Here is an 18,382-nt window from a genome sequence, read left to right as displayed (position 1 = left end):
TTATGGAGGTTTTTAACTTAATTACTACGTTGTATAGAGGTGTTTTTAGCATTAACCTATATGAAAGTGTCAAGGGGATTAAAAAAAATTCGTCTTATCGAGGAATTCGTTTTATCGAGGTTCGTACAAACGAGGTTCAACTGTATAACAATGTCACAGATAAATTGTGTTGTAAGTACAGTAGACCCCCTCTTAACCGACCTCGTATTAACCGATAATCGGGTTATCCGCCTTCGATCGTAAAATAATACAGTTTGTTTTAACCGACCTTGCTTTGAGAGCAGCTCGGTTTAACCGCCGCTTTCTAGGAATATCGGCATTTCCGCTCCCACGCTGGGCGATGAGAACTGAACCATACGCTTATCTCCACAGGATATGACTAACAATAAGTTATTTTGTGTTGATCACAAAAAATATAGCATAGCCTATTGTCAGTTTGTCATCATTGTTCGAGCACATCTGATCTGATTTGTTATCTGTGCGGCAAATGGTTAACATCATAAAGTGCGTTACGATTTTGAAAACTGATTATCTTATCGCCGGAGTAAACAAACAACGCAACTTGTAGGGAAGGCAGGGAAGGGGGGTTAACAACTCCAAGGTCAAGATAGTTTTTGTGCCTCGAGCCTCCAGTAAGAGGCTATAAATAAACGTCCTGTCTTGAAACAAAATGGTCGCTTGTATCTTTAATGTCGACAAAAGGTTCTGTATTGTATTACGATGTATTTGGAAAGCATCAATTAATCCATTACAGTACTAAAGTTATTAAAATAGGAATTTTATTGACTCTTGCCTAGTATTATAATATATTCCACTGAAAGTAGGCCTATTTGACTTAACCGTGTTTTGTGTTGTGTTTATTTGTGACTTTTCTACCAATATGAAAAGGAGTTAAGAGTAGTTTATTTTATAAATAATGCAAGTATGACTTCAAAATAACGATTATTATTCCAAATGAATAGCACTTCATTATGTTATGATTTTAGGGATTGCCCGTTTTAACCGACCTTTTAAGTTATCCGACCTAGGTCCGGTCCCATTAGGGTCGGTTAAGAGGGGGTCTACTGTAACTGGATCACTCATGAGATAGCGCCAAGGCTCAGGCACATGAGCACTGCTGGCTGAAGGAAACACTCCCATCAGCTGCTCCAGGGGACGGAACTATAACAATGTCACAGATAAATTGGTTAGAAGTAACCGGATCAGGTTGTGTCAAGCCTCAGGCACATGGCAGCACTGCTGGCTGCAAGAAATACTCCATCAGCTGCTCCAGGGGACGGAACTATAACGTTGTCACATAAACTGGATGCTGTGGCAACGTAATTCAGAGTTTTTATTTAATTTGTATGCATATGTAGTTATGGTGGAATAAATCATTATTTCATTTAGGTAAAATATTCGTGAGCCCTGAATCAAACTTGTGTCTTCTGAAAACAGCATTATCGCAGTGATGCGGAGGAATGTTTAGAAAACAAAAATTTATAAAACTTTACCAGGCAAACAAAAAATTTGTCCAAGCTGTGTTGTAAAAATAAAACACTGTAATGTAGGCTAAATTAAACTTGAGACTTTGGAAAAGGAATTTTTTTAAATTGAAAATTAAATATTTTAAAAGCCTTGATATGAAAAAATGACCCTGTGAAGAAAGTAAAGACATTAAGCCATAAAGTTACTGTAATTGTTTACCTCTAAACCGTCTTGAGCTATTTGCTCAAAGAAGAATAGTAGGGCCTAATTAGATTGAAGTTTTTTTTTAACAGGGAAAAACAAATGAATGGCAAAGAAAAATAAAAAAAACAATCAACTTAGAAACGTCATCGTCAGTAGTAAATTGTAAAATATTTCAAGAACTCTAATACCGCAAAGTATTAATAACTGATTACATGTCCAATGGAAAGAGATACACTTTGTAAATAAAGTCTTTTTATTTAAAAGGTTTTTACTTTTCATTCATAAAAATTTAAAGTTCAATTCCTAATTACACTAATCTGATGGTTGTGCATTACCAAAAGCTACTTTGATTTGGTATATCTGTATAGCGAAAAATGTTTGCTTGATTTAATTAATAATTTGAAGAGTTATAAATCTTAAGGGTATCTAATTTACTTACTTACAGAATATATTCATGATAAACTGTAGTTAAGTAGGCTATCCCAAAAATATATAAATCATAAAATTAGATGCTATTTAACGGATCAGAGTAGATCAATTCTTAGTGATATAACAACAATTGCAGAAATGGACATCAATTTAATCAACAATTGATCTAATATTTGAGGAGTAATATAATTAAAATAACATATTAATATATTATTAAAAACAAAGGAAAATTGATTTCAAAAATTGCATAGTACAAACTGGCGTAAACAACGCAACTTAACATCTGAGAGTATTGTGTGCTGGCTGTGAGTAGCGGCTCAAGGACTGCAGTGACGTCACTGCCTCAGCCTGATAAGCGAGGGGGGGAGAGGGGCGCACTCTGTCTGGCCCACCTCTTTTACTCCATACATCTTGGCTGCGGGGACCTGTCCCCTCGTCAGTATGGATTCAGGATGTAACAAGAGACCGTACGGTTGACGCTGTTGAGGAGGTGAAGCAAGCCGTGATGAGAGCTGAGGATTTTAGCCACTTCACTACTCTCGTAGGGTTGTGCTGAATTCCGCGAGGTGGTGGGATATGCTGGATGCTCTGGAGAACACCTTCCACGTTCCGGCATACTTCATGCGTATCATAGAGGATTATCTCCGGTTCTGCCTCCTCATGTATGACACTACAGAAGGCTCACGGACGATGAGTGTCACTTCCGGTGCTGCCCAAGGTTCCGTACTCGGCCCAGACCTCTGGAATGTCGCATATGAAAGTCTTCTGATGTCTGAAATGCCTAAGGAAACTGTTTTGGTTGGGTACGCAGACGACGTTGCAGTTTTGATAGCTGCACGTAGCTTTGAGCTGGCTGAGCTAAAGCTGAACCGAGTTATGCGTACCATAAACGCATGGATGGCAGACCACAGTCTTTCACTCGTTTTTAGAAAAACTGAGATCGTGATATTAACGAAAAACGGATTGACACCATCGTCCATTGACACCATTGAAGATAGGGGCCGTCGAAGTCCAGACCGTTCGTTCTGCCAAGTACCTTGGGGTTTGGGCAGCAAGCATAGCTGGCGGGATCAGATTTTCTGTACGGCGGACAAGGCCGCTAGGGTGGTTTCCTCTCTTAGCCGGTTGATGGACACGGTCATACCGATGATGATGGAGGGTGAGGACAATTGGACCTGTGTGTCACATTACATCCAGGGTATTCTCCGCGCCAAGAAGCTCAACCTTGACCGGGATGCGGTGTAGGTCATTAAGTATATAAATCCCAGAAACGGTGAGAGCCCTGAGGGCTTAGGTCACATATTGGCCTGACAAAGTTATGTGACAAACAATTCCAGGTCTGTGTCCAAAAGAGTAGAGGGGTTTGTTTAGTGAGTAGTCTGTGATAAATTCAGGAGTCTCACACTACAGGCTGGCTACCTGTGTGTGTAAAAGCATTTTCCCTCCTCTACCTTAAAAAAAATGCAACATTTCTTTAAAGATTGATTACTCAATATGTGAAAATAGTAAATACTGATGTAAGTAACAAATTTATATGTAAAAATTAGTCTGTTATGGATTTATTTATTAAAACCCATTAAAAATTTCAATGTTCTGGATAACTTGGCAACATCCGAGTCCACAAATAGTCGAGTTAGTGAGGTTTTATTATAATTTGTTATGTTAGTTAGTATTCTACATTCTATAGGAATACTTACTGGTATTGTGCCTTTTTCAAAGTCTGTGCTTAGACTACCAATGTTGATGAAGTCAGAAGCAAATGGTGCGTAGTGGTAAGGGAAGTACCACTTCCATGAGGGACATCCCTGAAATATACCAAACAAATAAATATACTCTACAGTGAATAGTTCAAATGTATTTTTAATCACTTGTATTCTAGTATAAGTATAATATTTGTGTGTTAGTATGGGGTACCGAGCCCTGCTCGGTAGCGGCTGTTTGAATTTAATATTTAAAACAATAAAAACATACAAATATTAGAATTCGCAAAAATATTTTTAATACAAACTATGAATATTTAAATACTGAAATAATACTAACTCTGCAGTGTAACAATATGCAATAAAACAACTTTTCTTTAGAGATGAGTGGTTGCTACCTATTGTCTGTGGTCGGCTGTACAGGTTTTGAGAAAAAAAAAAACGAAACCGAGAATTAACATAAAAAGTCTGTAGGTCGGGCCAAAAAAGAATAATAATTTATTTTCAAAGAAACACTCTTATATTATATCTACTATTGCATACAAATTAAAATTTTCAAATGAGAATTAAATATTAAGTTTGCTCACGAGACGTTTAAGAATAAAGACACAACAGAGCAATTGCCGCCCCGCCACTAGCCAGAGTCAGTCATCAACTGACAAAAGCTGTGACGCAACAGTGCAAAGAAAACGAAGTCAAAAGAAAGACTGTTTATCCAAAGGTACTACTTTAATTATTTATTGTTTATTCCATAAATAATTAAAAATATATTTGAGTATTTTACATGATTAATTATAAAGAAAAGAAATATCTGATATAGTGTACAGATCTGTATCTTAATCTTTTATTTTCCTATTGTCCTTTATGACATTAAATCAGTCAACAAAGAGGTTAGGCCTAAATTTTTTATAATTTTAGGAAAGTTTTACTACAGTAAAATTACTTTTTTCTTAAGTCAGATGGGGTTTCAAAAAACATATTTCTAAGATCAAATAAATATTTACAAGACACAAACTACCACGAATTAATTGCTTTGAAAATAATCTGTAACAGTTTTATGTTTTTGAATAAAGTAATATACCTTTTTGTCTCTACTTCCTTGTTTCGTTACACGATTTTGTCAGCAATTGGAGCAACCGGGTGGTATAAGAGGGGAGGGGGAGGGTCTATGACCTTGAGTGCCCTGGGCCCGTGGCGTCTCTGAGCGCCGAGGCCATAAATTACCAAAAGTTCTGCTCAGTGATGCAGAAGTGACGAGGATTAATACCTTCTCCGTATTAATCCAATAGCATAGCCTAGGAATAGTCCTTGACAAGAGCTGTTAGCAGGAGCAAACTACTGTATGCTACTTTTTCAATGCAAGTTTCATGTTATGGAGATTTTTTCGTTACAATTATTATGTATTCAAGGCATATCTTAAATCTCATAAGGAAATTTCCTCTTCGTTCATTTAGTAAACCTTTGAAAAATCTTTGTAATCTAACCAAGGAAGGGCTTGTGATGATGAACCATAATCAACAGCTGAAGCAAATGTTGATAGACCAGCTTTCTCATTATTTTAAGGTTTAGTGTTGGTTTCCATTAAAACCCAAGTTTAAACTAAATTGATACAATGAAGAAACTAAATTTATTACTAATTTCCCTGTCAATCACTTGCAAGCATTCAATAGCTTCTCTTGTCACCGGTAACGTTTAAACGTCGTCTGCATCTAGCGATTTTATTTTATTTTATCTGACAGTAATCATAGAGTAGTAAATTAAAGAAATGAGAGCCAAAAATGTGGATAACACTCAGATAATGGCCTCCATGTCCAAGCAACGTTGTAATAGGTAATGAAACAACTGTGACCAGCTGTATGAAGCCAAGAAAGTAGGCCTAATTTTGTCGAAAATCTCAGTTTGAAAAAGGTTGTTTCACGTAAGGTTGTGATAAAAATCACTATCTCGATCAATGTTAATGTAGCGAGAAAAGTAGCTGAAATTCCACTACAACTACTTTAAAAATGTAGCTAGCTACAGCTAAAGCTACAAAATCTTAAAAGTAGCGTAGCTACAGCTAACGCTACAAAAAAGTAGCGCGCTACTGTAGCGTCGCTACTTCCAAACACTGTAATGGTGAGTGTATGGGATACGCTGGCAAGAGTGAAAACAGCACCCGCAGAGCCACTGAGAGCGCAATTCAGTAGCTCTTTACATCGTTGTTTACTGCTGGCCATTGCCTACCGCCATACAATTGTTTATTGTTTCATATTAAAATGGTAACTAATCTACTGTTATATTTATAACATGAAATATGTTTTTATGGCTACAGTATTTTATCTTCCAATTGACACAACCACAAGCATTGTTGGCATATTTTTATCGTTGTGCAGGCCTACTTAGTCTCAAATATTGTCATTATATGTTCTGCAACTTTGTCATATAATGTTGATTTTTAGGTTTAAATATGTTTTTTGTTTTTTATATTTTTTTATTGTGTTGTACACCTTATGAAATATAAATCTTATGAACCACAATGATGATAGTGACTTTGATAACCTAACCTCATGGTTTGTTTTGTTACTCAAACAATTTATATAGGCCCTCCTCAATACATAATTAGGTCCAGCCAGGCCTAAGATAGGGTTTTTTTATTCTTTGGAAGAGCTGTAAAATATACTAAGAAAATTTAATATTGCCTGATTTTCAAAGACATAAATAATTTATTAGTATAGTAAACTGTTTGAATCAACAAGTATAATTACTGAACAATAGTTAGAAAACCTATAAAATAAAGAAAAATTTATAAACTTATATTAACATCTTAATGATGTAAGATTTCGGTATTCTTGAATATGGATTTGTTGATAATGCTGATGTTTCCAATACCTATCATATTACAGTTTTCAACAAAATTATAACCTAATATTTTGTGAGTATAGGCTAACATTTTGTGTACTTTTGTGTATTTTGTGGGTAGTATCTTAAATTTTAAAATAAGACAATTGTGAATTGTACCTATAGATACCATAATGTATTGAAGTTAGGGTATGTTGTCTAGTCTAATCTTGCTTCAAAATATAATAGCCCTCACATGAAGTAAGTTGAAACAGTTTTGATTTTTAAACATTTGTACTACCTTTGAATGAGTAGAGAGAAAATTGTATTTAAGGGGGAAAACCGAAAAACCGAAATCCGACAACTAAGAACCGATAAAATCAGCAACCGACCCATCACTACCTTTCTTAGAGTGCTACTTGTACAGAATGTTTCTTACAACTAGTCATTGAAAAAAAAACTATTGTTATAAAACAATCAAAATTAAAAGTAGTTTTGAAATGGCACTTTTACATTAGTATCATGTAACCTTAAGTCCTTATATCACACCAGTATGATTGGTGACAACCATATTTCTTCATGTCCCATGTTTGCAGCGCCATCCTTAACATCTACAGCGATCACAGACTACGTACACATTGTCATTGCTTCCTAGGTTCGTGGAACCATCGTGAACATCTGTCACAACAGCGGAGACTTAATCATTGTCACCTGCGATACCGGGGAATTCTCTCACCATTTTGGAAATGGCATCATCGCCACTCACGACACGGCGAAACTGCCGACGATCAGATTGAATCCTGTCCTGAGAATCGGATATACTATTCCCCCAAAAAATTCCCAGTAGAATTACAAAATTCTATCGAGATAGTTCCATTGTGTCTGCCATACAACCTGTGTCAGTTTGTTCTGTGAATAAATGTGACTGGCCTAACGGGTTTTGTATCTTTGTCAGGGTGTATACTATTTTTTTTTAGTAAAATTCCAGAGTTTTTCCTGGTTTTTCCTAATCCTTGTTTTCCAGGTTCCTGTCTGAATGTTTCCCATTTCCATGTTCCCCCCCATTTAAGACTTAGAGCTTAACATGTTCAGTGCGGCATACCTTCAAACAGGCGCTCGCCAATCGCCTGCCGCTCAACTGAATTGGTGAACTCAATTGGCATTCAAATATTTTAGTCTGACGAATAAAAATAGAGCAGTGGTGATTGCGCTGCGTTAGCCCGAGAGTGGACGTAGTTCACTGAAACACCCAAAGGTAGCAGCACTGCCTGGATCTGTAGCCAGTGTCTTTGTAAAGTGGCTCGAAAAGAGAAAATTGCCAGAACCGGGACAAAAGTATTGCCAGACGGGATTTTACGGGAAATTTTATTACCAACCTACACCAGAGTAAAGCTTATATTCTAAGCCACAGGCTGGCAACGATTATAACGTTCCACGGCAATGGCTGAGCTCACATTGAAGCAAGGTTGATGTTATTGGAGAAGGACTACATTTCCCGCCCCGCGCCAGTGGTGCTGGTACAGCGGGGCGTGAATTCCCGTCCCTAACACCGAACGTGTTAAGTATAGGTAGCCTATATCAATATATATCACAATTATTTATTTAAATTTCAAAGTTCAGTGAGCAAGTGTTGAAAAAATAATAATCCTTATTAAAATAGGCATTTTATTTATCATCACTTAAGGTCATGAAAACCTTGTCTCTCTCAATAGCAGCAAAATTATCATCTCCCGTGGTCACGGAAACGTTATCACAGTTTTCGGGGATCGCAAAAATCCTGGATGCAGGGTGTCTAGTTTATTTCCATTTTTAAATTTAAGACTAATTCCAGACATTTTAAGACTAATTCCAGATTTTTCAAGACTCGTAAAAAAAAAAAAAAATAGTGAGTGTCGATACCAAAATGTATCAATTCTCGTTTCTTGATACCGATACCAAAATTATGATCATTTCCCGCAACCGTGTAGACATCACCATTGGCTTCCGCGGATAAAATTATGATGCGGAAAAATTGTGATCATTTCCCATGAACGTGTAGACATCACCATTGGTGACCATTGGTCACTGAAACGTCATCGTCGTCGTCCATGATCGCGGCAAAATTATGATCATTTCCCATGAACGTGTAAACATCACCATTGGTTCCCGCGGCTACATCATGATCCTGGATGGCACCCGTAGTTTGCAAACCCTATTGTCATCTCTCGCGGTCACCGACACGTCATCACAGTCTTCCACAATCGGGGCAGTACATGAATTTTTCTATTGCACGAGCTTCGGAGACGGGTTTTACGATTGCAATCTTCTACCGGGGCTAAAATAAAAATCCCGGAATCACTAAAAAAAATCCTGGCTTTTCCCCGGTTCTCCCAGTCGGTATACACCCTGTGTGTGTGTGTGTGTGTGTGTTGACCTGTGTTTTGGTTTAGATGAAAACATCTGTCGGATTTATAGACTAATTCAATTTGATGTGGATTTGATAATGGTCTTTGACCCAAAACTAGTCATCCCCCGACTATTTTTAAGACTGAAGACGGGCAGAGGTATGTAACGTATATATTATTTTATATATGAACTTACTCTATTTTTAGGAAAGAACAAAAATTTTTACCTGATAATAATATTTGAGGACCCAACACAAGCCTCGCACATACTCAGAAGCCACTTTGTACCTAAATGTAACATTGTGTTTAGCCACATCAAACTTGGACTCATAGTAGCGATCCTTGAAGCCATCCTCCCACAGCCGAACTTCATCATGTGATACCTCTTCCTCCTCTTCATCCACCTCTTCATGAGGACGCTTCTGTCCGTGATTGTTCTATAATAATATACATATTCAGCACAGAAACCAATTTACAAGAAGCTGCTGTTGTTCAATAGACAGAATAAGTTAAACCTCTAAGGGCGGGTTTCCGAGCTCGGGAATACGTAATCCTGGAGTTACTTAATCAGTGAATAAAGTTAGTCATCGAATAAAAAATCGGGTTTCAGAGCTCGCGAACTAACTCCCTAGTCCGCAGACTAGTCTATTCGACGACTAACTTTATTCGCCAACTTCTGGACTACTTATTCTAGGACTAAGGTAGGAATCACGGGGAATTTTAGTTTTTGAGTGGTGGTAGGGGCAGCGGACAGACGAATTTAAGACGATACCTGCCAAAGTTGTTCACGGTCAGCGCTCATAGCTACATTAGTGTCTACTCTCTAGTCTGGTTCTAATCACTTATCAGTTGGGATAATGATTCCTTGAGTTTCACTGAAGATGGTAACTAAAAGAAGATATCGTGTTCAAAAACGTATGCCGAAATAAAAAACCCAGTTATGTGAAGCATCATTTACAAAAAAAAAAAAAACCTGAAGGTTTATTTATTGCTGTTAAGTTTTATAAAAAAAAACTTCCCGATTGAAGAATAAGGTGTCAAATGTGTTAGCCTATGCCTTTACTTTGTCCAAGCTATTTTTTTATGAGAATCTAAAAACTGTAGGCATTTGAGATATTAGAGATTGGTTGCGACTTTTGTAATCCTAATGCAAACCCCAATAATTGTCTATTTAAGGTCTTACAATTATTTTGAAATGAATACTGTATGATGATAAAAAAATAAAGGGAAATATTTTATTATTCTTTGAATGCAAATCAACCGTAAAAAATTATCATTATTACAACAATTTGTTGGTTTAACGCTCTAAGAGTAGGCATAGTTATAATTTATCTGCTTAGAATGTATTTGTGTTCTCTGATTGTTTTGTATTTTAACAATTCATCTGGAAGTACAATATGTAGTAGAGATTAAGTAGGTGTCCAAGAAACTTCAGTTAACTTCCAATCATCTGAGCTCCGGTTATCTGAGACTCCAGGTTATCCGAGTTAGCTCACGGCTGAAATATTTGTTATTTAACCAAATTCCAAATTATTAAACTAGATATGAGTTTCAATTGAAAATAATACTAATACAGAAGTCTTTTTTCGTTAGGCGTTTAGGCATACTGTTAATTTTGGTTAAAAGTATTCCATAGTAAAATACTGCATTACAGTAGACTATCCGGACTCCTCAGTGCCGAGGCCAGTCCGAATAACGGGGTTTCCGGTTAAACCAACGTCCCCCAAAACTCGTTAAAATGGACCATTTAAATGCATGTAACCCTATGTAACATTATGTACCGCGTATTAAATACGTATTTAGATTTGATAGGCCCTATATTATTTTTTTCATACAGTTAAGTTTTTCTTTCTGTCTTCATATATTATTATTTTAAAATCTACGTTTAGTACCTTATAATATTAATTTTAGGGACCGTTTGGCCTATTATAGTCTTGAGCATAAATTGTAGATAAACGGGTTTCATTCAAAGATGATTTTGCATACATACTTAAGAGAAAAATAAAATTTTAAGGAAAAATATCAAGAGGAATGAAATTGCCAGTAAATTTTATGCCGATTAAGAATTTGACATATATATAGATACAACTTCACAAATTGAGTACTTACGCCAAAAGTTAAGTTAGTCCGCCCCTTAATCCTGCCCTCCACCTGGACTAAAAATTGCTCATATTTATTCCTCGAGTTAGTCTTTGTTGCCCAGTTGTGGATTATATATTTGGCTCCGAAACCCGATCGAATAACATTTAATTCGAGGATTAAGTAGCCCGTGACTCCGAAACCCATGAGAGTAATTCAGGGACTATGTAACTCTCGGAATAGACTTAGTCGTTGACTAGCGTAATCCTGGAGCTCCGAAACCCGATTTTTTAGTCCTAGAATAAAAACTGGTTTGAACTGGATTTTAGTCCAGGAATAGCGTTAGTCCCGAGCTCCGAAACCGGCCCTAAGAGTAGACTATGTTATGAATATCCAGTATATTTATTTTTTATTTAGGTGTCAAATTATATAATGACAGGACATATTGTCAACGGTTAAATCTAAGACTTATAATTAAAAAACATAAATTTGTTTTTACATCAAAACAACCTAACATTTTTGAAATATAAAAAGGAAAAAATCAAATCTACAGTATTGTAAGAGTCTCAATTATCTGGGGTAATGGGGGGAGGGAGACCACGGATAATTGAAAACACGGTTAATCCTACATGATATAAAACCCCCATAAAAAAGCCTAAAACTGTATAAATGGACATTATTGTGATAATTTAATATTACATCATCAAAATACAGGGTGTTTTTAAAAGAATGCCGGGATTTCAAACGGTCGTTGCTCGGGGACTATTCAAGATAATTAAACGATAAAAAAAAAGAAATTGAAGAGAAAAGAATAAAGTTTTTTTCTCATTGCTTCATACAATTCTGTCAGATTTTCATCAATCTATATGAGCGTAAAACTGGCTAAGTCTGTACGGTTAGGGCGATTGGCAGGTTTGTCTGATGTCTTAACTGAATCTTTTTCGGCACAAAGACTCTATCTTTTATAGATAACATCATAAAGTGACCAATTTAGGTTTGTTTAACTGAAGACTTCGTTGGGCAATAGATTTCTTCGGGCTTCTGATGCAGAATCGTCGGATTTCTTTGACTATGTAACTATGTTGACTATGTTCTTTCATCGCAAGTTTTTAGCCGGCCAGGTGAATGTGCTATCAAAACACTTTGGTGCCATGCAACTTATTGAACCAGCTTCAAGTTTCTTTATCAAGTAGATTTAAATTTAGTTTAATTTAGCACTAGATACGAACTATGCGAACTACAGATTACATTCTGTGCCTTCTGTTGTTATGTGCATTCTGTTCTGTAAACGTCGTACTGGCGACTGGCGTCAGGAGTATGAGTCACAATAGCGGCCTATCACCCCGCACCTGTTTTGAGCATGCCAAAGTCAAAGTTTTCTCCCTTGCAACACGGGTTACAAAACTTATTATTTTAGCTTCAATTTGACGTATAAAACGTTTAGTTACCTTGAATAGTATCCAAGCAATTACCGTATAAAATCCCGGCATTCTTTTAAAAACACCCTGTACAATTAGTATGCCATTGCGCAGTCACGATATGTTAAGTCATTAACCTTGGTTCATTAGTAATCAAAACTGTAAATTTAAAAAACACAGCCTACTCAAACTTTTACAAAAAAAAAATTCTAAACACTGTACAGCAATAAATCACGTAAAGAACAGATTAATAGAAATTCTAGTACCTACTGCTGCAACTGCTGGTCATAGGCTACTGCTAAATGCTGTTTCAGGACAGAAAAATGTCGATAAAAAATACATATATTTTAGATATCTCATAAACAAGTATAAAATCATAGTACTTAACGCTAATAATAACAGTAGTAAAATAAGATAAAGATAACAATGACATAAAAACATCGCTTATTCATTTTCTTTTTTTTCTATTCTTTCTTGGATTTCTCTTCATACACACTTTCAACAAGTTGTCATGGTTACTAATCACCCAACCAAACGCTATTAAATTTGTCATGGTTACTAATTGCCCAATCACAAACTGTTGTGACATAGCAAGCGCACAGCAGAGAGATGTGCAAGGAGCAGAGCAGACGATTGTCAGTGCAAGCGGATAGCTTGACCTTGAAGCTATCGATCTTTAATCAATCAATCAATTTGATTTATTGAGATTTCTTTAATAAATAGAATAGTGTCATATACATAGATTGTAATTTGAATTTTCATCTTGCTTATTTGATCAAAGAATTCCTTTATTGAGTATAATAGTTGATCCATTAGCCAGTCTTTGAGTTTCCTCTTCAGGTCTTGATTTCTTAAGATCTTCAAGTGGTTGGGCAGGCTATTGAAGACCTTTCGTCCCATGTAGGTAGGCTTCCTGCTGTATTGAGTTGTATGGTGAGCTGGGAGAAGGTAGTCTGTAGCTCTTCGAGTGTTGTGAGAGTGAGAATCTGTTCCTCTTGTAAGTTCACTCTGTTCAGTATAGTTCAATCACTGCAAGGATGTATAGTGATATCACAGTCATGATTTTTAGTGATTTATAACCTTCCCTGCAGCTTTCTGTAGGGCTGAGGTCAGCTAGCGTCCTTATAGCTTTTTTCTGGAGTCGCAGTATCCTTGTAAGGTTCTGCTCTGTGGTTCCGACCCTGACCATTAACCCATATCTTATGTGGGACTCTACTAAGGCATTGTATGCAGTCTTAGTTGCTTCCTATCCACCTATCCATTTAATTCTACGCATTACATAAATTCCTGATCCTATTTTTTTGTACAGGCTATTCACATGTTCTGTCGATGAGAGTTTAGCATCGATGGTCATGCCTAGTAGTTTGGACTGTTCATTGATAGTGATATTTGTAGCTCCAGTTAACTGTAGCTGTCTTCTGCTGAAATTTATTTGCGTAGTTTTTGTTGGATTTATTGCCAAGTCATTTTGAAGACAGTACGTTGTTGCTTTATTGGTTAGTTCAGTGATCTCTGAGTACAGTACATGAGTTATATCATTCTTAATAATCAAAGTTAAATCATCAGCATACATGATCGGTTTGGCATTCTCATTATCAATAAAGTCTGTGAAGGCATTAGTGAAAAGTATAAATAGAAAAGGACTCAGAACCGAACCCTGAGGAACTCCCCTGGTAGTTGTTTTTGTGCTAGATCTGAAAGTGTGTTTCCATTTAATGTTTTTTGTATTTCAACTATCTGTACACGGTCTTCTAGATAGCTTGCTATCCAGTCAAAGGCTTGCCTTTAATCCCTAGCAGGGATAGTTTGTTAAGTAGAAGCTTGTGACCTAAGCAGTCAAATGCCTTACAGTAATCAAGCAGAATGGCTGAGACATGTTTGTTATCTTCAAGTTGATCTGCAATGTGCAAGGCTGCAAAGCTTGCAATGGCAGTGATGGTTGACCTTCCTTTCAAGAAGCCATGTTGATTTTTTGTTAGTAGTTTTTGATTCTCTAAGTGTTGTGACATCCTTTTGAGTGCAATTTTTCTATTATCTTTGAGAAAGTGGACAGGAGTAAAATAGGACGATAGTTTTCTAATTTTTGTGATAAACCCTTCTTGTGCCTAGGATATACACCAAGTTTTAACTGTGGTGGGAATTGACTGGAGCTGAAGGATTTATTAATTACTAGCAGAGCACCCGTCTTTCGTATGGGGTTGGCATATAATTATAAAATGCTTATTGCAGTTATACTCAAGCTTTGCGTTTGTAATGGGGGGAGGAAACAGTTTGATAAAATTTGGTTCATAAATTTACGGTATGATATAGTATAACACATCTACCATTGCCATAATGTTCTACCATTGCCATAATGTTCTACCATTGCACCTAAACAACAGAAAAAATAAATTATCAAACATTCGCACAATATCACAAATTATTCATTAAATTAAAAACTCAAACCTAACTGTAAACAATCCTACTTTGACAGTTCTCATTGTGTATCACAGCTTTTTGTTGCTGCTTAGTTCAAATTAGCTGTTGTCATATATGCACAGACAAAATAATAATAGTGCTGCACCCTGTTGGGAAACCTTATAACTTTTTAATGCTATTGCATATTATAGAACCAACTTGTAAAGTTGAAACAGCTGACTAAATTCTTTAATTCCCTTTAAATATGAATACTCATAAGGTTAACATGGGGAACTACAGACCCACTGGGGCGGAGCCCGAAAGGATTTTTGAATTAAGAATATGCCTAAATGTTAATAGGGAATGTTAGCTAACATCATGCCAAATTTCAGCCCAATCCGTCCAGTAGTTTATGCGTGATTGAGCAACACACAAACATACACACAAACTCACAAACTTTCAGATTTATAATATTAGTAAGATTATCACAAGGGGGTGTACCAGCTGTTTAGCACAGTATTTTACTGCTTTAGCTGGGATTTCATCAACTCCACAGGATTGTTTTGGTTTTAGAGAGTTAATTGTGTCCATTACCTCTTTATGTGTGGTAGGGGCTACGATTAATGGCTGAATGTGTTTGTTAGCATGGTTTTGAGGTGTAGAGAGTGGTATTCTGTTTGGGAAATTTGTTTGGTTTTCCTTTTAGAGTTTTGTCTGATATCTCAGAGAAGTAGTTGTTGAAGAGAGAAGCGATTTTTGATGGGTCATCTCCAATTTTTCCTTGTACTTCCAGTTGGTATAAGGATATTTTACCATTGTTTTTTTATTTTTTTATTTATGATGTCCCACAGGGCCTTTGATTTGTTGGCACACTTTAAGCAAGTGTGACACCACAGCAGCACCTTGTCTTAAGTTCCTTAGTTTTAGATCATAATCTCTCTTTTTTGCTGCCATTTTTTCTCTGCCATCTTCGTTTCCTGGTGCTTCATACCTTTGAAAGGACCAGAGGAATTCTTCCTTTAATATCTTAACTTCCGTGTCATATTCAAATTTCAATTTACGTTTTTTATTTGCATTAGTTTTTATTAGTGGGCAGGCATAGTCCAGGATATGTTTTATGATTGAGCTGAAATATTGGTATGCTTTTTCAACATTGGAGCATTTTTGACAACTTCCCAGCACTCCATGGATAGTTGTTCTCTTAGGACATTAAGGTTGTGGTTTTTAAAGTTCCATTTGGATGCAGTTTATTGTATTCTAGTATTTGTGTCTGTACTAAGCTTGCAGGTTTGCCAGGTATGGTCAGTTAACCCTCCTTGCTTAGCTTCAAAGCTCATTAACTTCTCAGGGAAGTTGGTACATACACAGTGGATCAATGTCTTTGTTGTGCTGGTCAGTCTCGTTGCTGGGAGAGACAGTTGTGTGAGTCCAAATGTTGACAATTCTTCAAAATTTACATCACCCACCATAATAACTCTAGTGTGGACAGTATTTCTGATATAATATCAACTGCCTGTTAGCCTTGTCCGTTTGGAGGTCTATTATAGGTTAATAAAATGTAAAAAAATCATCTGATCAGCTGTTTTATTAAAACTTCCAATCAAACATAAACAAAACAGAAGCAATTTAATCTATATATGTAACTAGCTGGCCCGACAGACGTCGTCCTGTCCTAATGTGGTTTTATGTCAAATGCTCGTCCATTTTCAATATGAGCTCGTTCGCATGGCTCAATCACGTCCTGGTTGAGGTTTGTTCGCTACGCCTAAAAACCTTTAGGTTGGAGCTTGTTCGCTGCGCTCACTTGCCTTCAGGTTAGCTTGTTCGCTGCGCTAACTCGCCTCCAGGTTGAAGATTGTTCGCTACGCTCACTCACCTTTTGGTTGCAAATTAGCTGTTGTCATAAATTAAGAAAAATATAGTGCTGCACCCTGTTGGTAAACCTATAAACTTTTTAATGCTATTGAACATCACAGAATCAAATTGTTTAGTTGAACCAGCTGTTAAGATTCTTAAATTCCATTTAAATATGAGTACTCATAAGGTTAACATGGGAAACTCCATAGCCACTGGGGCGGAGCCCTTTTGACGGATCTACACCAAACTTCACACAAACCATCCATGAATAATGCTTAATAATGCCTGAAAATTTCATTACAATCTATCTAGTGGTTTCGGAGCCCATAAAGGACAAACAAACAAACAAACATACATTGAATTTTATATATATAGATTAATACGCCAACAAGAAATTTGTCCTTTGAACTTCTCTGCCATTTCTTAACAGATTTTGACCATTCACGCCTCATTGGAAAGAGTGTGTCACGTAGATTTGCAAACTGGCCTTAAATTTTTGAAAAAGTCCCTTGGGCTCTGTCCCAGTGGCTTTTAAGGTTCCCATGTTATCCTTATGAAGAACGTATTTGTTTACAACATGATCAGCTGGATAATTTAATTTCTATTCATATTTATTTTTACAATTCAAGGAAAATTATGTATAAAATCTGATTTGCTTGAAATTAGATATTTACTATTTGAATTTGGGTTTGCATTAGTGATGGTCGTATCCGGATATCGGACTACCGGATCCGCCGGATCCGAGCTAGAACCGGCACCCGATGGGATCCAAAAAATTCCGGATCTTGGGTTGGATCCGGTTTTGATGGATCCGATTTTTTCCAATTTGTTCCCGATTTTTTACTAACACAAAGCTGTCTGTATCCATGTACAAGACCGATTTTCCCCCGATTTGTTTACTAACACAAAGCTGTCTGTATCCATGTACAAGATCGATTTTCCCCGATTTTTTTCTAACACAAAGCTGTCTGTATCCATGTACATGACCGATTTTTTCCCGAATGTTTGTCTCCTGATGCAAATAACTTATATGGCAAGGCCATGTCTCGGTGTTTGTCTCTTGATGCAAATAACTTATATGGCAAGGCCATGTCTCGGTGTTTGTATCTTGATGCAAAGAATTTATATGGCAAGGCCATGTCTCAGTGTTTGTCTTTTGATGCAAATAACTTATATGGCAAGGCCATGTCTCAGGGTTTGTTTCTTGATGCAAATAACTTATATGGCAAGGCGATGTCTCAGTATTTGTCTCTTGATGCAAATAACTTATATGACAAGGCCATGTCTCAGTGTTTGAATTCAGTATCGTTCATAGTCTATATAATGATGAACGCCTACAAGATGAAGATTCCTACAAACGATGAACGAGGATGCTAGCCGAAGTGCTACTAATTTTAGTAGGAAACATAGATATACTTCAAGCATTGACTATATACCATTACTAGACTTCCCGAGTCCATGGTAGCAGCCTAGCGGATGTGGCTGGAATGCTGACAGAATGGTATCGCTCGCACTCATGTTGTGGCGCTGTGTGGTGGTCAATACGAGAACTATCAACAGCTACGTCGTTCAACAATGCTCGATATCAAAGCAGGTGCGTTCAGTTTATTACGTTGACTTTATTGATCCA

At 36.7% G+C, this 18,382-nt stretch overlaps 1 protein-coding gene across 2 annotated transcripts in view; it reads right to left on the bottom strand.

Annotated features, from left to right (window-relative positions):
* LOC128983126 (5'-3' exoribonuclease 2 homolog) overlaps window positions 1-18,382 on the bottom strand; it is a 237,619-nt gene that overhangs the window by 101,426 nt on the left and 117,811 nt on the right. The window contains exons 10-11 of one of the 2 annotated variants that reach the window (XM_054402296.1): window positions 9,229-9,438; window positions 3,798-3,905 (exon numbers count right to left, since the gene is read on the bottom strand). In XM_054402296.1, the coding sequence (XP_054258271.1) occupies window positions 3,798-3,905; window positions 9,229-9,438 (318 nt within the window). The remainder of the gene's footprint in view (window positions 1-3,797; window positions 3,906-9,228; window positions 9,439-18,382) is intronic. The other variant, XM_054402297.1, reaches the window with a different exon arrangement.

Source organism: Macrosteles quadrilineatus, unplaced genomic scaffold (genome assembly GCF_028750875.1).
Source record: "Macrosteles quadrilineatus isolate MER2022 unplaced genomic scaffold, UCM_ALF_1.0 Scaffold_1__1_contigs__length_201487025, whole genome shotgun sequence".
Lineage (NCBI taxonomy): Eukaryota > Metazoa > Arthropoda > Insecta > Hemiptera > Cicadellidae > Macrosteles > Macrosteles quadrilineatus.
Note: the sequence above shows the minus strand (reverse complement) of the source record. Positions and strands in the feature narration are given on the sequence as shown.